We start from the raw sequence: 23,315 nt of genomic DNA on the forward strand, positions 1-23,315 counted from the left end.
GCCCCCATTGCCACCCTTACCTCACTATTTTCTCTTCTTCATAACTACTGTGTACTTTCTATAGAGCACAAAATGAGTTTTGAGGTAAAAAGAGCAAAGTGTAATTTACCCAAACAAACCGCATTGTTTTTTTTTTATCAGCAAAAAGAACCTTTATTGATGGAAAATCATACAAGATATGAGTTTACATCAAAAAAGAGAGAGGGGGAGCATCAAGCATCAAAGCGACAAAACCCAATCCCAACTAGGTTGGCACCGAGAAGGTAGCCCAATCATCTGCAAGCTCAACCCCAAGAGATTGGTGAGGAACCAAACTCGGAAGAAAGAAGGACATCATGAGACAACAAAACCAAAATCCAACAAAACCAAGTCAAACACCAAGAGGACTTGCCCACTAAAGCAGAGTAACTCTTTTTTTTTGGGCACTACAGCAGACCAGTCAGCCTACAACCTAGCAGCAGAACAGAACCAACATGCCCAGCAGTCCAAGGCAGATCAGAACCAACATGCCCAGCAGTCCAAATAGAACAAACTAACTCCTCTGCACTAGCCAACATCCTATGACAGAGCAGCACTGTTGAGCAGAACATACCAGAGGTAGACCAAACCAGCCCACAACCCAAAGCCAGCCCAGAGCACACCTGCTGCTAGGAGGCCAGAAGTAGAACAACATAACTCCTTTTTTGTTAATAAACATTCACGTCCTTCACAATTCAATCTTCCATTTTATCAGCAGGACTGCTTCTTCATCTTACTTCTTCTAATGGCTCTCTTATGTTTCGCTCTTTCTGTCTTGATTTTTCTTGGCTTCATCTTCAAGTCTGCCTCTCATTCCTATACTTCTATCGCTGCTTCTGAAGGCGTTGAGGTTCCAATTCCTCCCTTCCTTTCTCTCTCTCTCTCTCTCTCTATATATATATATGTATATATATTGATATACTCTGTTTGGTTGTTGCGAAAATGTTAGAAGATAAAATAAATCAAAGGTTTGAATTGTGGTTCGTATGCTTTCAAAGTAATAGTAGTTCTTGTATAGGCTGGATTTGAAAAAAAGAAAGAGGAGCTGAATTTTAGATTTTGTTTTTTTTCTAAGAAAATTGAAACGGGTTATTGAGAAAATGCGAGAACGAATAAAAACAAATTGAGGTTTTGAGATCACTGAATGTGGTGTTTATTCATGAAGTTAAGGTGTAGTTTTGCCTTGATCTTTTTTTTTTTCCCATCAATTCTCTTGGAAGCTAAATGAGGTTAAATAAATTTAAGAGATCTAGAAATTTTAAAAAGCTTACTGCAGATTCTACATTCTTTTGGTAGATTACATATGGTACAATACATAAGTTCTTAAAACATCAATTTCCCGATATCTTTTTTATACTTTGATTTTGAGGTGAGTTCATTTTGTGTGCTAGGTTTTGATTGTTCTGTAGAAAAATATAGATGAGGCAGCGGAGAAGCTTAAATCGAGAGGAATTGAAGTGTTTGGAATGGTTTATCATGTGTCTGTAGCTCAACAAAAGAAGAATCTGGTAAAAAGACTGTTCATGTGAGCAAACCCATCTTATTTGCTGTCTTCTAAGAGTAGCTAAACAAAGGGAAAAAAGGGAACCTGGGCTTTAATTTTTCTTGAGTATTTGTATTTTTATCTTTAACCCATCATGGATGGAGGTGTCTTCATTTGGGTCCAACAATTATATTTTTAGCAAATTTGTTACTCTAATTTTTTTGGATATCTTTTGTTTCAATAATGTTTCAATAATCTTTAATTTCCAACAGATTTGTTACTCAAGAATATTGACAACAAATTTGTCCAATTTAATTATTTTATTGATGTTTATATTATTAATTTTTACAGTTTGTGCTTGAAACATTGTGTCTAAAGCATGTGTTTGCTTAATAGGCACTACAAAAAAATTGATTTTTTGCGACGGTAAAATGCCGTCGCAAATACTCAAAATGCCGTCTCAAAAGGTTTTTTGCGACGGTAAGTGGCCTTTTGCGACGTCACGTGGGGGGTCGCAACAGAGGGGGTTGCAAAAGGGTTTTAGCGACGGTATAACGCCGTCGCCTTTGGTTTGCGACGGCAAAGGAGCCTTTTGGCGACGAAAAAATGCCGTCGCCATTAACGCATGAAAATCTGACTTTTTTTGAGACGGCATTGTTTTGCCGTCGCTAAAAGGGGTATTTGCGACAGCACAAGTACCGTCGCTAAAGGGTTATTTGAGACAGCACTTGTTGCCGTCGCTAAAGTTCTATTGGCGACGGCAAATTACACCATCGCTAAAAGTTATCATTTTCAACCAAATACCTTATCTTTTGCGACAGCATTACTGCCGTCGCAAAAAACCCTTATTTGAGACGGTGAATAGGCTGCCGTCTCAAAAAAATAATAATAAAATAAAATAAAAAATAATTTATATATCATATTAGATAGATATATGTGCTTGTGTATATGGTATAATAATTTTTTTTTTTTTTTTGCCTTTCTAATGATGAAATTCAGATTCCTGTCCCTATATATACATTATCAAAATACCCTAAAATTGATGAGAAATAATGAAATATTGAAGAACTTTGGCGACAAGAGAACTGCCCAAAAAAACATTTTTTGTTTGTCCACTTTTAAGCTACTGTAAATACTATTTGCGATGACAGAATAACCGATGCAAAAGAAAACAAAGATTTAGTCAGTGTACATTTTCTTTAAAAGGAAAATTTACATAAATTTAAGTATATAGTTAGTAAAACAAAAGAAAGTACATTAATTAAATGAATCTCAGGTTCTGATTCTGAAGGAGGTTCTTTATTATAATTCCATTCATGCCCTTTCCATTCAGGCAGTTGTTGGATCACAACCTGCAGAACAAAAACAACAATTATATTTAAAATAAAATAAAAATAATTATAATAATATCCGGTGAAATTTTGAAAATCTTTTTTGCTTAGAAAATAAATAAGATACACTTTAAACTAAAGTTTTAAAATCAAATAATTCATTAAAAATGGAAGACGATGGACTACAAACCAAGCCTCTCGAATCTGGTTTTCCAACCGTAGTCTGACAAGCAAGCCTCCAATTTTTTGGATTCTGCAATTAGTTGTGTACAATTAGCACAAACATTAGACACGTTTTTTGCCGAACCAAGTAAACTAACACAAACATCACAGACTCGTAGAATTAAAGGTTTTTTTTATTTTATATATTTTTAGTGGTATATTTAGATGACTGCAAATGATCTGTTAAATACCCTTTTAAGTTTTTCCTTCTCTTTGTCTGTTCGAGGGTTTAGTAGCTCCTTCCCTTCAACGACCTAACAAAGACAAAAAAAGAAAAATCTTTAGAATATAAAAAATAAAAAACCATCACAACACAAGTGATGCATTGTCACATTTCTTAACCTTCCACGTGAGATTGCACCAACAATTATGAAGAATATACACACAAATACAATATATATATATATATATATATTCATGATTATATATCCATGTGTTGGAATCTAATACCATGTTGAAAAATAATAATTTATTCTGTTTAGGATGCTAACAGAACATGATGGGTACTAAAAAATAATAAGAAAACTCAATATTATGTGTGAAAATAAGATAAATTAAGGGTTTATGGGGGTGTATGACTAGCCATTGCGAAAATTAATGAAAAGAATAGAGAACACATGCACGTACCATACATAGAAAGAAAGAGAAAGAAAGCAACTTTCACTTACTTTTCACAAGCACCCTTCCTAAACTTTTCAGCCTGACAAATTTTTGCACCTCTGTCATACCATGATTTGGTATAATTTGGATCTGACTTCCATTTCTTTTGATGTTTTAAACTCTAACAAGAAGAAAGATAACAAAAGTTTTCAATCTCCAGCCTTCACAAAACACTAAATGTAAATTTAACAATTCAAATTAAAAGGAAAAAAAAAAAAACACTAACAAAATTAATGTCCCCTATTTATTGTGTTTTCAACACTATAAATTGAATGAATCAAGATATGAACAGGATATATAAGATATTGAATGAATCAACACTATAGATATATATATAGAGAGAGAGCAGTACCAGTATATATATATGTATATAGAAAGAACAAAGAGAGAGTGAAATTTCTAGCTAGAGCTATCAAACATTGCATGCGTTATCGTCAAAGATTTTGGTTTATAAAGCTATCAAACATTGCATGCGTTATCGTCAAAGATTCGTAACTGTCACATTCAAATTCAAGATTTTCTAGCTAGAGCTCTCTACTGATTGTGAAATGTACCAAAATAGATACGTAGTGATCAAATTAATTGACTAATTTAGCCATACACTAAAAAAGGGGTGTTCATTCTATCTGGAATTGCAAATCCAACCAAGTGTATCAGAATGACCTGTCTGCTAATTAAGATATTCATGCAATTTCTATTGTTTACAACCATATATCATGCACTACATATAAAACATTGAGATTCTGAGAACCTTATTTCTATTTTTAATTATTTTCTTAATTATTATAAAAATAAAAATAAAAAACCTTTCCCCTGTTGCAATTCTAGTGTCACCCACCCACCCACCATCTGAATCCCCAATAGAAAGGCTGCCTGACGCAGCTATGACAAAGCTCAGTCAATGCCCGAGCAGGCTATGCTTCAAAGGCGAGCAGTTTCACCCCCTCGAGTCAATTGATTTCATAGAAAGCCCCAGGATGAAACTTCTTGCAAAGTGCTTCTGCAGCTGCTTGTACTCTTGCTTGATCCTGCAGCCAATCATGGGAAGGTCTTTATCATTCAAAATAACTTATTGTTTTCAAACAATAACTGCTTTTGCAGACAATTTTTCCGAACAATTAATAAACTAAACTTGATAACTGCATTCTATACTCTCACCACTCTCATAACAACTTGAGACTAAATCCAATCAACTCCCATGGCTCAATTTTCAAAATGTTGATTACAAAAGTCATCATTCCTTGAGACTCACATCAACATTTAGATGGAGATTATTACTCTGAGCTGCAACTTGCAACTGCGAAAGAAAAATAAAATAAAACACACGCACACAGACCGAACTTTGAATATGTGATGATGCAGAAGATGCAAATCAAAGGTAACAAAATAATATGAACATGACAACCCTCAAGCTCTACACTATTTTCAAAGCACATTGTCATGAGTTAAGAAGAATAATAATATGAAACAGCTTTGGAGAAGAACATCAGCCACAAATAACTCAAAAACAAAATACAGAAACTTAATAGCTGAAATCATGACAAATAAAAAAAAATAGAGATAAACAAGATATGAGCGAGAGAGAGAAATAGAGCGAAAAGAGATGATCGAGAGAAAGACATAGAAAAAGAGAAACGAAGAGAGAAGAAAGATGAGCGAGAGAGACAGAGAGAGAAATAGAGAGAAGATAAATGAGCGAGAGAGAAGAGAGATGAGAGAGATAGAGAGAAGAGAGATGAGCGAGAGACAAAGAGAGAAAGAGAAAGAGAAAGAGAAAGAGACAGAGACAAAGACTGACAGATAGAGAAAAGTGATAAGTGAAAGAGAGAAGAGAGGTAATATTTTGTGGTAGAGGAGAGGAAGCGGCAGTAGTGGTGAAGGTGGTGGATAAGAGACGGTGGTGGTGGTGGTGATGGCGAAGGAGATTAGTGGTGAAGTTGTGGTAGTGGTAGAATAGCTGGAGTGGCAGTGATGAAAGAGAGGTAATGGTAGTAGTAGTGGTAATAGTGGTAGTGGTGGTAGTGGAGTGGTGGCGATGGTAGTAATAATGGTAGTCGTAAAGGTGAAATGGCGACCGTGGTAGCAGTGGTGGTAGTGAAATGGCGTTTGCAGTAGTGGTCAAAGTGGTAGAGGAGATGAGTGGTAAGAGAAAGAGATGAGTGAGAGACACAGAGAGAGAGAGAGAGAGAGAGATAAAAGAGATAGAGAGAAGAGAGCTGGACGAGAGACACAGAGAAAAGAGAGAGACAGACAGACAGAGAAGAGTGATGAGTGAGAGAGAGAAAGAGAAGAATGACAGAGACACAGAGAGAAAGAGAGAGACGGACAGACAGACAGACAGAGAAGAGTGATGAGTGAGAGAGAGAGAGAGAGACAGAAAAGAGAGACAGAGACACATAGAGAAAGGGAGAGACAAACAGACAGAGAAAAGTGATGAGTAAGAGAGGGAAAGAGAAGAGAGACAGAGACAGAGAGATAGGAAGATGAAAAAATGGGTGAAAAGAGAAATGTTCAAAAGAGTAAGGCGACGTCGTTTATAGTAGATTGAGAAATCGAGAATGAGCTCGATAAATAGAGAAGATGAGAGTAAGAGAACGAGCAAGACGAACATAGTGAGGAAGAAATAGACAAATAGACAAGTAAACAGAGAGAGAGAGAGAAGAGTGATGAGTGAGAGAGAGAGATAGAAAAAGAGAGAGAAACAAGAGATGAGCGAGAGATAGACAAAAAGAGAGAGAAATAAAACGAAAAGAGATGAGCGAGAGAGAGACACAGAAAAAGAGAGAGACAAAGAGATAAGAGAAATAAGCGAGAGAGATAGAGAGAGATAGAAAGATAAGAGAGAGAGAGAGAAAAGAAATGAGAGAGATAGAGAGAATAGAGATAAGCGAGAGAAAACAGATGTGAGAGATAGAGAGAAGAGAGATAGACGAGAGACACAGAGAGAAAATGAGAGAGAGAAACAGGCAGACAGAGAAAAAAGAGTGATGAGTGAAAAAGATAAAGATAAGAGATAGAGATAGAGACAGAGAGACAAGAAGATGAAAAAATGAATAAAAAGAGAAATGTTATATCAAAAGAGTAAGACGATATTGTTTTTTTTAATTTTTTTTGCGACAGAAAAAAGTACTAGAATTTATTCAAACCATTTTGTGACTGTATATATATGAAGCTGTCTCAAAACCACAATCACTATGCTAGGTTAGAGTTTTCCAAAAACTTTTTTGAGAAAATTATACTTTCTTATTTTCCGTGTTATATTGTTTTTACTGAATTTTTTTAATATTTTAAGTATTTTTTTTAATTTTTAGACACACCTAACATAAATACACCTAAAAATTTTAAAAATTGTAAAAAAAATCTTTTAAAAATTCACTAAACACCAAAAATACAATAATTCAATACATTTTTTTTTTGTATTTTTATATATTTATTAATTTTTAAAAATATTTTTCATAATTTTTTTTAGATACATCTAAGTAAGGTGTATCTAAAAAAAATATTTAAAAATTTAAAAATATTCACTAAAAACAAAAACAAAAAAAACACAAAAGTCACTTTTTGCGACGGCAGAAAATGCCGTCTCAAAAAAGCAGAACATTTGCGACGGCACAATTTGCCGTCTCAAAAAATGAGAGTATTTGCGACGGTATTTTATGCCGTCGCAAATACTCTCATTTTTTGAGACGGCAAATGGTGCCATCACAAATGCTCTGCTTTTTTGAGACGGCAAATGGTGCCGTCGCAAATACTCTGCTTTTTTGAGACGGCAAATGGTGCCGTCGCAAATACTCTTCTTTTTTGAGACGGCATTTTTTGCCGTCGCAAAAAGTGACTTTTTGAGACAGCAAGTGTGCCGTCGCAAATAGTTCCGTCTCATAAACCCCCTTTTCTTGTAGTGAGGCTCACATTAGGCAGCTTGACGACTTCCTTAGGACCTTTCGTATCCAAACATTGTGGTAAGTATTTGATTTGTATTCTTACTAAAGCAATGATTGATCATTGTTATTCTGTGATTATTTTTTTGATTGGTTATCTAACTTGACTATACAAATTTAAGAAATTATCATCCATCATGCTTCCCATTGAGTTGAAAACTCAAATGAATTTATAGGTACAGTTTTTTATTTTTTTTTCTTACAATTATCATTATTTGGGTTTTAAAATCAAATTGGGATGGGTGGGGTTGGGGGGGGGTGGGTGGGGTTGGGGGAGCAAGAAAGAATGATTTAAGAAATCAACTATATTATATGCTTTTCTTCTTTTTTTTTTTTTTTTCATTTTATCTTAGTTAAATCTAAACCACATTTCATTTTTCTATTTCAACGATAGACTCTTTACAGAATTATAGAATGCATGAGTTAATTTTTTAGTTAATTGATTTTGAAATTCATGACTTAATTAGTTTGAATTTGTAGTATCATATTGTTCAAGTTTTAATTAATCTCATTAGCAGAAGTCTTTGTATTTTCTTAGAATTCTCTTATTGGTTGCTGAGAGTTTCATTGTTCTAGGTTAGTTTAAGTGGATATCTTTATGTATTCGGATTCAAATTATTAGTTATTAAATTTGATATTTTAAATTGAAGTAGGTCATAATTTATAGATGAAAATGGGTTAGAGAGACATAAAAATTGATGAACCATTATGAGATACAGAGAAGTTAGTTTCTAATTTCTAAACCATTTGGCGAAAATTGATGAAAATTGTTGAACCATTTGGCAAGATGACTTGTTTTTTAGAGAAAGAAATAGAGAGATAGAGTTTTAATTTCTATGTTGTTTAATTTGTATATAAATATTTACTCAGTTTGTTATCCTATCAAACTACATAACATGCCATATATAGGACACAAAACAATATACATACTATCAACCATGCTTCCATAAGAATTTAATTTAATATTCACTCAGTTTGTTATTATTTATATTGTTATGCTTTTCTTAATGTGGACACTGATACATGTTTAGGAATATAGGACTAGGTGTAATATGAGTTTCGCCATGGGCTACGAGATTTGTCATGTCAACAAAAAATAAGAAATTTTTTTATCATATTTGTCATGCCCATATGTTTCGACAAGACTACCAAATTTGTTCCCGCATGGGGGAGATTTTTTTTTCCTATATGTGGATAAGTGGATATTGACCCAAGGGCACTATAAGATGAATGATTTGATACCCATGGATTTTCTTTGTTTTGTTTTATTTTGTTTTATTGGTTTAAATGCATTCATAATTTCTAAAGAAGATGCAAATTTTGCCGCTTAATTTATGTGTTTTCATTTTTCAGGTCAGAAATTACTTAGAGAGATGGAAAATATGGTCAAAGAATTCAAGAACATTGTGTTTGAAGTTTTCTTTTTCATTTTTTTTTAATATATGTAATTACAGTTAAATTTTTTTTTATTAATTCCTTTGTATATACTTTTGAATATTCAGCTTTCATTTATGAAATATATGACATTATTCCATTCAATATGTGATTGTGATTCAAAAGATAGTACATATATTGTGTATTACATTCTTCAAATCCGTACAAAAATAATATTTGATTATTCTTTAAATATGTCGAACCATTTTTTTTTATCACACCCATTAATTGTAATGAGAAATACATATAACGTGTGATCTTATCTCATTATTAATCACGTGTTTTATTAGTTATGCATCACACTTAAAAAGTGTGATTTAAATATTTATTATCACACGTAATATAACGTGTGATGGAATTATTTTTAATGATACTTAAAATGTGTGACTAAAAATGATCATTTTTAATCACACTATTAAATATTACGTGTGATTAAATAACATATACTTATTTATGATTTTGTCGTAGTATAACGACATAAACTGAAACTTAAATCTGAAACCTGCTAAGAATAGCAGTTCTCAAGGACTCCACACTTGCTGCTCCATTAGGAACAGTAACCACAACATCTTGAAGAATCAGCTCCTTCACTTTGGAAGCACTGGCATGAATAACTCCAAAGTCCAGGCCTCTCAATGTATCCATCAACCTTGCACAAGGGTAATTCACGTCCACACAGCGCACTTGAATCATCGCTTCTGTTCCTAGCATCTTCACCTCCACTTCCGCATCCGCTATATTAGCAATCCCATAGCTACACAACGGTGATGACGAAAACGTGCTTTGGTGGTTGTTATATAGGTCCGTAATACATACCTTTGCCTTGTGGGATTGGGATTCCACTCGGTGTTTTACCTCCAATTCTTCTACCTTCGCTTTAAGCTCTTTGATATATGAAACTGCATCTGCAAGTAAAGACGCTTTGTCCATCCTCGATACATTGGGCACCACACTTCGTAGTGCGTAGAACCGATTGTTCAGCCTCTCTCTTCGCTGCCTCTCTGCCTGAACATGGTTTACGGGTGGTGTTTCTAAGCTTATCATTGTCTTCCTTTCTCTTTTTTCAGAACGAATGTTCATCAATTTTGAATTTGAGTAAAAAGTGCCTTGAAGATCAGAAGCCCCTGATTCAGATGATGACTGGCCTGTTACTATAGTCATTTCTTTCTTATTTCTCTCTTCATAACTCTCTTTTGGAACACCAAAGTCTAGGAGGGAAAGATTCCGGTTCGGGGGAAACAGAATCTGACCCACATGGCCACCAGGCTGTTTTGATACCATGGTGATATCCTCAGAGTCAGAACCAAAAAGAGACTTGGTTAGTTGGAGTAAACCCTGATCTTCTTCGATTATTTCTGAGGAACCCAGTTCAATCACACCATTTGAAATTGAAATACAGACCATAGTTTGAATCCCATGCCCATGAGCTTCTTTTGCCCTTTCACAGTCGTAAAACTGCATCTCATGATCACCGGTTAGCCACACATAAGCACCAGAACTAAAACTTTGGCCAACAATGTCATCTCCATGGGCAAATGACTTTGTCACAGACACCATGTAAAACCACTCGGGGTCTGTGGCATCGCCACCATTGACAAGTGATTGAATTCCTGTGGCCACCTTCTTTCTCTTCATGTCAAACCCGAGTTTGAGTTGGTCATGGCCTCGGAAATGGCCATCACACCAAGAAAGAAGAATGCGGTCATTGTTGTCTTCTGATGCTTGCCAAAAGATGGCGTAGACCCACCACTCACTTCGACTTTGCATGATGAATTGGAGGCGTTGTTGAATAGTTGGTGTGGCCCCTTCAAACAAGAGTAATGGTGACGAAGAGGAAGAGATAATCTCAGCCATGGTTCTCCTTGTTATTGCAAGGCACTGCACTGCACTACGCTCACTATTTTTCTAGAGATATATATACATATATATATATATATATATATAGATAGAGAGAGAGAGAGAGAGAGAGAGAGATGAGTAGGGAGAAACAATGTACGAAGTAGGTAAACAATCAATATTGCAGTGGAGCTTTCAAAAACATTTTCACGTGCGACATTTGATCACCAATTGAGAAGCTGAAAGGGAATGAGGCGTGGTTCGGAACAGTCTTTTTTAGCTTCCGTTTGGAAATTGAGTTGGTTTTTAGTTTTTGGTTTTTTTAGCAATTTTAGTCTGGGTTATTTTAGCTTGGTTTGGGAAGGACTTTAGACTTTTTTGATTTTTTTTGTGAGATAGGATTATAATGATTATGGGTTGAATTTGATATTTTATTTTTTGTGACTAAAATAATCTATTTTGTTTTTTTATGGCTATTTTAGTCAAAAAAATCTGACTTTTTTCTTTCCAAACGAAGCCTTAATAATGTTTTAATTTTTTAGCTGTAATATGAGGTTAAAAAAATTAATATATTTAGAATAATTTTTTAAATTTTATAAAAAAAATGTATAAAATATAAAAAGAGGAAAAAAAATTTAACTTTTTAATATAAATTATTGACTTTTATATTTTTTTAAATAACTTTTTACTTTTAAACAAAACCAGTGACTTGTAAAGCAAGGCTTGAAAATAGGAATATGTTTCTATCAGCCTGATGTACAGTACCACCCCATAAGCGTCAGCTTTTTCGTTGGCTGTCTGGATGTTTTCGTTCTTGTCCCCGGGGGTTTTTTTTTTTTTTTTTTATTGTTTCAAAGATTTCAAATTTGACTCGTTTTTCACTCTATCATATGCATATCTATTAATTCAAATTTTAGATTGGAGGGTTTTGTTTGGGTATATGGAGTTCATTATGGACCTTATTTTGATAATACGAATAGTTTATTTTGTCAAATATTTTGTGTATTTTATTCATACAAAATATTAGATCGATCTAATACTTATAACTTATTTAATTTATTACGTTAGTCACTAAAAAAATGTATAGTTTACTTTTAAAAATACAATTCTTTTCTATTTTTTTAGTGAAAAATTAAATAAGTTATAATTATTGAAATCGACTTAATTTTTTTTGTAAATGAAATATACAAAATGTCTGACAAAATGAATGATTCGTATTATAAACACTACAAGAAAAAACACATTTGGCGACTAAATTTTTAGTCGCCAAAAGTCGGTATTTAAGTTTCCCTGACTAAATTTTTTAGTCGCCGGTTTGGTCGCTGGAAAACGGTCGGGAAAGGTATTGGCGACTAAAAAACGTTTAGTCGCCAATAGTCAATTATATTTTTTTAAATTATACATTTACCAACTAATGTTTCGTCGCCAATACTCAAGGAATCGGCGACCAAATAGATTTAGTCGCCAAAAGCTCATTTCGGAGAAAAAAAAATAAATTACACCATGCTCTTGTGGGGATTTGAACCATCAACCTCCCACACCATAAACCTTATACAAGGTACTCTTTCCACTACGCCTCCATATCATCATATGATTAGATATGCAACATATATTATTTATATAGTACTTTGACCCGTATTAATATCAAAGTATATATATAAACATAATTATTTTTTATTGAACATAGTTTATGTAAAAATAATTATTTAGTAGAAAAAAAAAGGACACAACTTTTGGCAACTAAACATAATTTTAGTCGCCAATTCTATACTTTTGGCTACTAATTATTTTTTAGTCGTTAAAAAAAAAAATTCGCACTAAAATTACCACTTTTGGTGACTAAATTTTTTTTCGTCGCCAAAAAGCCTCACCTTCGGCTACTAAACATGTTTTTAGTCGCCGAATGCTTCACTTTTGGCTACTAATTTTTTTTTAGTCACCAAAGGGCCTTACTTTTGGCTACTAAAATTTTTTTAGTCGGTAAAAGCCTCACTTTTGGCTACCAAACAGGTTTTTAGTCGCCGAATGCCTCACTTTTGGCTATTAAATTTTTTTTAGTCACCAAAATGCCTTACTTTTGGCTACTAAAATTTTTTTAGTCGTTAAAAGCCATATATCGACGACCAAACAAATTTTTAGTCGCCAAATACTATACTTTCAGCGACGAAATGTGATTTTTTAGTCGCCAATAATATTTTTTCTTGTAGTGAGAAACAGCACTGTGGTGAGTCCCATCAATCCAAACAAATAATATTTGGATGGGAGGAGATCCTCCTCCTTTCTATTTCCTTTCATTTTGAAAAAATTCTATGCATGTCCTATGCCTTTTTTAATTATTAGTTAATTATGTCTTTTATATATCATTATGTTTAAAAATGAGTTTAAAAAATTGGACTTATATATCTTTCCTCTTTTTCTATCATGTTCTTTATTTTTTTCACCAACTATGAGTAATTTTCAAATATTACGATGGTCTCCATTTTAAAAATGTAATGGAGGATCTCATTACATTATCCAGGTATTTGTAATGATTCTTTTTAAATTTAAAAAAGTGTTCAATTTCTCTAATTATTTTACAATTTTTAAATAATCTAATAAAGATCTATCATCATAACCATGTGATGGGGAGAATCTCAATCTAGTTTTCATGCCTTTATATACTTTTTATTTATATTTATTTTTAATTATTACAACCTGATTCTTAAAACATTTTCTTATGGACGCGTATAAAATATTTTCCACACTCATTTTCTTATTGCATTTTCTAAAACAAACAGATTGTATTCAGTCCAAAATGTGGACTAGAGATTCTTTCTTGGGCCTATGGGATCTATCACGCATCTGTTTTAATAATTTGAACCATTTAATTTGTAAAGCTTTTAGTCTATATCATTTTTGCACAAAATTAAGTCGATTCAATAATCGTAATATTTCAAATTATTGCATTTGTCTTTAAAAAAATAGACCACAAATGTATTTTCAAAAATATATCATCCAATTTTTTGGTAACAAACGTGATTAATTTGACAAGTTATGATTATCAAATTGTTCTAGATATTTTTATGGATAATATGCTCGAAGGTGTGACGACCTCGACATACATTATTTTTACATATTATTTTATTGAGTATAATTGTATGAATAGGTGTTTATATGTTTGTCTTATGAATTATCTGTTAGAATACCGACTTGGATTCAGAAATTGGAAGCCTTAACGAAATCAGAAACAAAAATTGACTAGTTCCATAGAGTGATTAGAATATTTAGAACCATATGACAAGTTCGATTAAAATTTATTCGGATCAAAATAATTAAATCAAATCAATTAGACTTGGTTAGAATTAAATAGAATTAAGGTTAATTAATTAGCCCTAATCTCATTTGATTAACTTAACTTAATCCAACCATATATATATATATATGTTAGAAACATGTTTAAGAAGTCATTTATTCAACACATTGAACTAAAAATTTGTAGGAGCGTGAATTGTGAAGAATTGAAGGGATTAAGCTAGATTGTCACCAAATTCAAGCTCTATGTATGATCTTTAACCATAATCTTTATAGATAATTCATATAGAAATAGAATTCATGAAGTTTGTTGGATCATTTGTATGAATTTGTTAAGGAAATGCTAGAATCACCTTGAATTTGGTAAACATGAGTTTAGTTGGGACATGCATGCATAATTCCTCATTCTCAAGCTAAATTCTTAACAAAATCTTTACATGCACGATGTTACACTAACTATCTTTGAAGGTTCTTCATGATTTCACACATATCATCTAATATAAACATATTTTGAAAATAAAAGAGTTGAATTCATTGCATGCATGGCAAGATTGAAGAGTTTTGAGCTTTGTTTTGGAAAATTTGAAAAGAGATTTTGGATTATGGTTTGATAATTATCAAGTATCCATGTTTTGTTAAGTGTTTCCTTATAATTCCTTCAGCCATGCAAGCTTTTGAGTTGAGATTCATGTTTTTGAACTTAGAATTCAATTCTAGAAAATCTAGAATTCATTCACTTCGCTCAAGCGATGAATATGTCGCTCAAGCGCATTTTGCATTCATCTAGAAGTTTTGCAAAGTTTTACAGACTGCTCGAGGGACAAAGGGTTCGCTCGAGCAACCTCAGTTCATTTTTCATAACTGACTCGAGAGACCATCGAGCCTACTTTTTGACCATTCAGTACTTTTGTAGACAGACCAAACCGCTCGAGCAACCAAAGGTGTGCTCAAGCGAACTGCCTTGTTTACAGCATTTTTGAAGTACACTCACATATACATGCTTTCATCCTCATACTCTTATAGATATCCTTGGACATTGTTTAGGCATTCTTAATAAGGAAATGAATTAGAAACACATAAAGGATGATTGGATTGAGTAGAACATTTGCTTGAAACATGTGTTTCAATGTGTGCTTTGTTATATGTATTGTGTAGGTGGACGCCCGAGGCTTAATATCGGTACAACCCACTGTGAGTAATGTCTTTATAAAGCTATATTTGAAAAGTATTTTGAATTGATTAAGAATGATATTTTGAATCTTATTTTGTTATCTATGAATGAATGTCCTTTTTGAAATTGTAATCACCGCATCCTTTAGTAAGGCCCTCGCTTGGGGAAAACAATACCATGGCCTATTGGATTAATTGAAACACAGGGATCTCTAATATTAGACCTTAATGGTCCACGCTGAATTGAATCTTATTTTTGTTATCTATGAATGAATGTCTTTTTTGAAATTATAATCGTGGCATCCTTTAGTGAGGCCTTCGCCTGAGGGAAACAATACCATGGCCCGTTAATTAATAAGCCCTTGCCTGCGGAAAACAATACCATGGCCCATTGGATTAATTAAAACACAAAGATCTTTGATGTTAGGCCCTAATGGTCCACATTGAATTATGGATTATTGATTGACCCATTGTGGTCCTATTGGATTGACCCTTGTGATCCTATTGGCTTCGGCGTATTGTTTCATTATTACTCTATTGGATGTACAACGTATAATGATTCAAATGATTATTATTGTCGCAAAGGATTGATATGACTGTTAATCAAATTGTTTGCTTATTGAAATTTATTGTTTTGGAAAATGAAAGATATGTTTCGTATCATGTTGGACTTCATTCATTTAAACCATTTATATTGATATTAATCACTGAGCTTCAGTTCACCCCTATCCCTTAAATATATGTAGGTGAGTAAGTGGAATGCTAAGTCTAAGGCAAACCCGGAGTCTATCCCTATAAAGCCATTTTTGAAGTTCCTCGATGATGGGGCGTGCTTGGACTCAAGAGAAGTCAAACTTTATCAACTCTTTCTTTTGTGTTGTTTACTTTTGTTATTTTGGAATTTGTTATGGATGAATGTTGTATAAGAAGTCTATCTTTGGTGTATGTATACAAGCATATATGAAGTTTAAAGTGTTAAATATTTATGAATTTGACATGTATGTACTGCTCAATGGACTTAGTTATATTTCATTATTGCTTCCGCTAAGTCCCGTTATTATATTATGATTGATTTTGTCATTGAGGCCGAAGGTAATCTGGGATTACTAGCTGGTTATGACCTAAACCTCTAGGGGCAGGTTCGGGTTTTGACAAAAGGAGTCTATGAAAAATAAACGATTCAAATTATTAATATAGGACTATAATGAGTCTCACAAACCCAAACAATATCCTCCAATTTAAACGGGAGGAAATCCAACCTTTTTTTTCTAAATAAATTTAGTTCTTGATGTTTTTAGCTTATGGATACTTTGAATGTTGTTTGATTGACCCCTGGTCAACCTTAGTTCCTTTTCTCTTGATATTGGTTTTTGTATATATTAGCAAAAATTTGGTTTAGGTCAAATTGACAGAGTTGAAATGACAAAGAAAACTAAGGCTATGTTTGGAGAAGCTTTTGAAATGTGATTTCACCCCTTCCCCTGAACCCTCTATTTGGATAGAGTGTTCAAAAATTAATTCCACCACAGTTTTCAAAATACATTTATGTTTCATGTTTGGCAACATTTTGCAAGCCAAAGCTCTCACTTGTTCGTACATACGCTCAAATTCGTCTTCTCCATTCTGAAAAGGTTCACGTGCCAAAGAAGAGCAAGCTGAAGATGCTTTACGGGTGAACTATAGCTCTTCAATTACTTCTTCCTCTCTTTGAACGAATCTTTGACCTTCAAATCCAAACAATGCCTGCGAACTAATTCCTTCCCACCCATAAATTGGCATCGATGAGCTCCCACAAATCAAGTGACAGTTAGTTTGTGCGTTGTGGTTGATTCACTCTCCAAGCAGTAAAACAACGACAACAAAGAGGTATAACGTTCATAAATTTCAGTACAAAAATATAAATGGGTTCTGCAATTGATTAATTCTGTGCTTACTTCCAAAATGTGTATGTTGTAGCACTACTAGAAATTAGACTTTTTGCGTCTATTTTTTTGCGACTGATTATTTAACCGTCGCAAAAAACCACTTTTTACACCAAACTGTCATTTTATTTAAACCCCCAAATCGTGTTCTTAACTTAAACAAAAAAAAAAGGAAGGGAAAAATCGATTTCGGTTCTCTTTCAATTTCCCAAATCGATCCCTTATTTCCCAACAAACGATTGACCTAAGGACCGACCTCCAACGGTATCTATCCCGTATTTCCCAAATCGATTTCCCAAATCGATCCCTTATCTCTTTTAACCCTATCTATCCCTTATTTCCCAAATCGATTTCACTCTCTTCATTGAAGACCGACCTCTAACGGTATGAACTCTCTCTCTCTCTCCACTCTTCACTCTTCATTCTCTCTTGTTCGACTCTCTCTTTGGACTCTCCATCACAATTTTATTGTTCATTTGAAGATTTTGATCAATTGTTGATGAAGATTTGAAGGTTTTGATCGATTGTTGATGAAGATTTGAAGATTTCGCTTGATTCATAATCGGTAAGCCTAATTTCTATGAATGAATCCAACTTTCTCTCTCTATTATATCTATTATATGTGTTTAATGATATCTATAATCCATCTGATGTCTCTGTAATCCAGCTCTCTTCTCTGCTCTTCGGTACTCTCTCTCTCTCTATATATATATATCCATGTAATGTATAACTATATACATACATACATTCCATTTCTATGTCCATCAAACGAATCAGATTACTCTGAGACGACGAGTACAGTATTATCTACTGTACAATCGGTATCGAGCAAGCTTTTTTTAACTGTGAGAAATCTCTCTTTGTATGCTTGACTAAGCAATCTCGATGATTGTGAATTTTTTGAATCACGTGATTAACATTAATTTTGTGATTTTACTTGTTATCGTCCATTCTTCCACGATTCAATCATCATGTTTTGTAAATTCTTCGACTACAATGTGAATTGTCTTTGTGATTGAACTCTCAAGTCTTGACTTAATTGTGCATTGAAGAAAATTGGTCTGGTAATTTGAGTTACTTATCAAAAATAAAAAATAGTAAATAGGATGGAATCAAGAATTCTCTGAATTAGGTAATTTGAAAGGCTATTTTTTGTTTGTTTGTTTTTTTTCCCCCTTCCCTTTGATGATTTTAAAATGTTACATGGCTTGGAGGCACTTAGATTGTACTTAGACTATGTATGAAATAGAGCTTCTTCTCATTATAAGTGACTTCAATCGGGATAAAATTTATGTGACAATAGTTTTATAGATATGCATCTATCTTTTTTCTTCATGTTTTCTAATGGATGGTTGTTAAGATTACTAATAAAAGTTTATGCAAACAATTTGAACTTTGGCTTGATGAATTTGATTGGCTGTACTTTGGCACTTCTTCACTTCATCTACTCCTTAAGATGTAGGTCCTTTATGATTGCTGGTAGTTCTAAATTTTGATTTTCAGCTAACCGAGCTTCGACTATTCGATATGTTTCTTGCTGGAAGTACCCTGATCTCATTGATAATGAGTGGGCCAAATAATTCAATCGGGTAGGTAGCTGAACCATACCACATAGTTCTAAAAGAATGAAAGTTGCAAGAAAGGCAGCAACAATATACTAGGAAGAACTTTTTCAATATTGCCCATATGCAATCCATTGCATAGATGTTGGGACGTGTGGACGCTAAGATAGAATAGACCTACTAATAAAGATGATGAGAGGTTATTCCTCTCATAAGGAAAGGATTAAAACCTTCTACTCCCCATGTTAAAAAAGCCTAACTATAGAAGGGTGACCTTTGAGATAGACCCTAAGGAGTCGAGGCCCGGAGGCTATATTTTTCTTGTTAGTTCACAAGGATCAAGCACATGTATTCCAAGACTATATAAGCATGTTACATGTACATGAGATGCACTATGTGCTACTTTAGACCTACTAATAATTTTCCTGGTGGAATATGATACAATTGCTGCTTATTTACTCCTCATCTCTCTAGTTAAACTTTCTATCTTAATTGGTGTAACTTTATGTTTGTGGATCATATTCCTCCTTTCATTATTTTGTGAAATATGGTACAACTGGTTCTTATTTACATTGGTGCCCTTCCATCTTTGTTACTGTATTTTGTTCAGTTAAACCTGCTATATGTACTCTTCATCTTTGTTACTGTCTAAATAAATAGAAACTTTTTTTTAGTGGTATTTGTATATATTTTATGACGCAAGTTTTGAACCTTAAAGCCAATTGCCCACGTTTCATGGTTTATACAAATGTTTTCAGTTAGTAACTGGTTTAGTGTTTTACAGAAAGAGAGAATGTATGCAGCACAAATACTCAATTTTTCATGCCCTACGCGAAAGAACAGGTACATTATGTCATTTATTAATTATATGGCTTCAAATGATTAAGAACCTAGCTATCCACCAACTTGATATTGAATGAAACACATGAATTTCTAGAACATTATAAAACCAATATGTAAGGCAGTCACAACATGAGAAATTAAATGGACAAAAAACTTGGTTACCTTCGATTTCCCTGCCCTCGCAGCAGATACCAATGATGGAACAAGCAATTTATCACCAGGACAGAAAATGCTGCTAGGACAGATGCAGCATGTTAGAAGCCCATTACTACCATTTGACTTGATGACCAGCGCCTCTCCTTCAGCTTTAGTGGCAGAATATGCATCATTGTGCTGGAACAGTTGCAGACACAAATATTTTTACTACAAATGAAATAAGTAAAGAAAACAAAAGAACAGGCAAAACAAAAAGGGAAAGTTAGTAGCCTGCAGAGGAACAGAACATTGCTTCTTGCTGTTCATAATTTCATCAATAGAGTATTATATATATATATATATATAGCAATGCTAAAGTTATGTCCACGGGAAGAATGGCAATTGTTTGTATCTATATGAATTATGATGTTTTTAAGTCCAGATTGTCACAGTTTCCTTTTACCTCTATTACATATAAAAAGGCAAAAGGTTCAGCTCTTACATTATTTAGTAATACTTGATGTCCTAACTCTGCTCTTCAAGCTGCACTGACATGTCTAATTATGTTCAGCATGTTACGACACCAAACAGGGCTATGACTAATGGATATCATGATTTGATGTATACCTTCTACTCCTCTTCTGTGGGATATACTTATGTATCTGCATTATAATCTGTGACTATATGACAGGCCTCTCTTTGCAAGTAGTTTACTAAGCATCATTCACATTCTGCTGGATCAAACTCAACAGGATGATATGCGAATTATGGGATGCCAGACACTTTTTGACTTTGTAACTAATCTGGTTGGTACTATTGAGTATCTATACTTTGTTTTGTTATTCTTTATCCTTCAATTAGAGAAATTCAGCATAATTTTGAAATGTTTTGTCTTGTAGATTTTGCAGCCTACAGAAAACTTTGGACTTACGTATCTACTGTATTTTGCAGACAGATGGGACTTGCATTTTTAATGTAGAAGGATATATTCCAAAACTCTGTCGACTAGCTCAAGAAGTAGGGGAAGAGGAGAGAGCAACGAATCTTCGTGCAGCTGGGATGCAAGCCCTTTCTTCACTGGTATATGTTCAACTTTCAAAAAATAAAAATAAGGAAAAAAAAAAGTTTTATCTTTGGTTTAAACGTAAAACTGATACTAATATCATGTCATTTGGCAATTGGCTTCAATATTAACGTGTGGATCTAAGCAATGTCATCTAGTGAGAAAAATTCTCTGTTAGTGTTGCATGAATCCACCATCCGTCCATTGTTATTAGCTATTAGCTATGTTTCTCACTTTTTTTCTTTACAATTTGTGTTCCTCGAACCTTTTTACATACGCATATATTATTGAGCAAACTTAACTTTACCCCTTGTGGTTTAGTCCATGTGCGGTTTAACCCCCCCTCCCCCCCCCCTCCTGCCAGGACAACTGCTCATGGAGTAAAGCACAAGGGGCTAAAGTGAATTTTGCCTCCCAAAAAAATTACAAAAATGTTCGTGGTTTGCACAGTGAGGTTACTTATGTACAGGGATATTTTAGGCTTTTCACTAAAATTGTTGACAGGCCTGATGGTGCACTTTAATAGTTCACAAACCATGGGGGTTATATGCTTATTTTCCTATATTATTCTTAATCATTTTATCATCATTTTCATGTTAATCTATGTTTTGTTTCTGTGTAGGTTTGGTTTATGGGTCAAAACTCACATATTCCATCTGAGTTTGACAATGTAAGCAAATTTCAACTTGTTCAATTTTCCTTTTAAAAACAGCTTGTTCCTGTACATGTTATCACAATCTCAGTTCGACTTTTAGTTTGGTAGTTTATCTCATCAATATTGATCTTGTTGTCTGGCTTTCTGTTAATCTCTCTCTCTCTCTCTCTCTCTCTCTCTCTCTACTTATTATCTCTTCCAATAGCTGCCTTTTGTAGACCCTAGTGCTTCCCAGCTGCTTTCTCTAGACCTTGATAACTGGAGTTTTGGGCTCCTTTTTGATGTCTTGCCTAGAAAAATTACTAGGATTCTTCCCCTATAAAAACCATGTACTTTACCCCTAAGGTTTTTTTTTTATGCATTTCAACATTTCGAAAGTGATTTTTTACGTTACGGGCATTTTATGTACTACTTCAAATATATATGTACCTGATGGAAGAATTTTGTGCACGGGTAATTTTAACTAATTTGATTATTCGGATTGCATCTTTGCAGGTGGTTGCAGGTATGACCGGTAAAAAACAAGGGTAGTATGGATATTAGAAGTAAGCAATGATTTGTCTTATCCTGCCTCCATTCCCCTTCCCCTCTTACTCTGATTAGAGATTGGAATAAGATTTTTTTATCATGTGAGAACAAAGAATTATTGTTGCTACTGGTTATTCACCTTTATTTTTGCTTGTGGATTTTAATGCTGTTAAAACATGTGGTTTCTCATGCTATCAATCGGAATTGGATGAGCTCCATAAGAAGCTTAGTTCTGCATGTTTGGTTGTCTTTACTTGATTGCATTTTTATGTCTTCTCACAATGATGTTCCCAGTCCTTTAAAGGCCTCGTGTTAGATCTTAAACCTTTAGTTCATCATTTGGGCTTTGAAATGCTTGTGCTTCATTGTCACGCCTTTTATAAGTTCTATTAGTAGTAATTGGAAGTGTTTTGACAAATATTACCCCAACTGGAATATGATGAAAAAAAGTTTCACATATTAAAAGTAATTGTTTAATTGTGACATTTTTTGTTTTTATTTTGTTCAAGCTTTAATATTTGAAGAAAATAGGAAGAATATCTAGAGGTTAGCTGTGGGTTTGATTTGTCTAATTTGTTTGATAAACAGCTGGATAGGTAAAAGGGCTTTAATGTTTCACAATTTGTTTATTTATTTATTTATTTTTATTTTTATTTTTAATTTTTTGCGACGGTAACAAGATGGTCGCCAAAGATCATGTTAGTATTTTTCTTTGTTTTTTGCGACGGCAAAATAGGGGTCGCCATAAGTAGTTTAGGTGGTCGCAAATAATTTGCGACCGTTGCTTTGCCGTCGCAAAAAGTATTTGCCACCCCCATATTCGCGACCCCCATTTGCCGTCGCATGGGCCGTCGCAAAAAGTCTTTTGCGACTGTTTTTTATTATTTGCGACGGTTTATAGCGGTCGCAAAAAGTATTTTTTTTAGTAGTGTAGGTCAAAGTTATGAAGCCTTTTGTCGAATTGAAGGGCGTCCGAAGCAACGCAGATAAATCAGCTGTACCCACTCCGTCACTAGTGACAATTATTCAACTCTTACTCATGTGGTATATATGTCCTTTAGTCGATCTATTGTGGAATATCTTGTAGACACCCCATTTTTGACCGACCTCAAGACTTAGACGTCATCGTTTCTGCACTCGATGATTGTGCTTGTTTGTGCTCGTTTTGAGTGCCCGAAGTTCTCAACGGAATGCCTTGTCTTTAAGCCTCTAAACTCTCTTTGT

General features: G+C 33.8%; 2 protein-coding genes and 1 long non-coding RNA gene across 6 annotated transcripts; 1 reads left to right on the forward strand and 2 right to left on the reverse strand.

Annotated features, from left to right (window-relative positions):
- Positions 1-2,778: 2,778 nt before the first annotated feature.
- On the reverse strand, positions 2,779-3,397 carry LOC114304944 (uncharacterized). Its single transcript, XR_014365681.1, has 3 exons — positions 3,246-3,397; positions 3,023-3,085; positions 2,779-2,853 (listed from the first exon to the last, which is right to left on the reverse strand). It is a non-coding gene; the product is annotated as an uncharacterized LOC114304944 (long non-coding RNA).
- Positions 3,398-9,575: 6,178 nt separating this feature from the next.
- LOC114309757 (transcription factor bHLH14-like) lies at positions 9,576-10,941 on the reverse strand. The gene has a single exon (XM_028255565.2). The coding sequence runs from the start codon at positions 10,938-10,940 to the stop codon at positions 9,576-9,578; it is 1,365 nt and encodes a 454-aa protein (XP_028111366.2). The 5' UTR covers position 10,941.
- Positions 10,942-17,349: 6,408 nt separating this feature from the next.
- Positions 17,350-22,328, forward strand: LOC145824738 (protein SEMI-ROLLED LEAF 2-like). 4 transcript variants are annotated; one of them, XM_082925407.1, is made up of 7 exons: positions 17,350-17,689; positions 17,788-17,870; positions 19,652-19,710; positions 20,537-20,651; positions 20,797-20,925; positions 21,531-21,578; positions 22,059-22,328. In XM_082925407.1, exons 3-7 carry the CDS (start codon positions 19,661-19,663, stop codon positions 22,092-22,094), a joined length of 378 nt encoding a protein of 125 aa, XP_082781533.1. In that variant the 5' UTR covers positions 17,350-17,689; positions 17,788-17,870; positions 19,652-19,660; the 3' UTR covers positions 22,095-22,328. The 4 variants fall into 4 exon arrangements, with proteins under 4 accessions (XP_082781533.1, XP_082781534.1, XP_082781532.1 ...); XM_082925408.1 differs by having other exon boundaries at positions 17,811-17,870; XM_082925406.1 differs by having other exon boundaries at positions 17,350-17,870.
- Positions 22,329-23,315: the final 987 nt, after the last annotated feature.

This window comes from Camellia sinensis, chromosome 4 (assembly GCF_055761805.1).
Source record: "Camellia sinensis isolate YWXY chromosome 4, ASM5576180v1, whole genome shotgun sequence".
Lineage (NCBI taxonomy): Eukaryota > Viridiplantae > Streptophyta > Magnoliopsida > Ericales > Theaceae > Camellia > Camellia sinensis.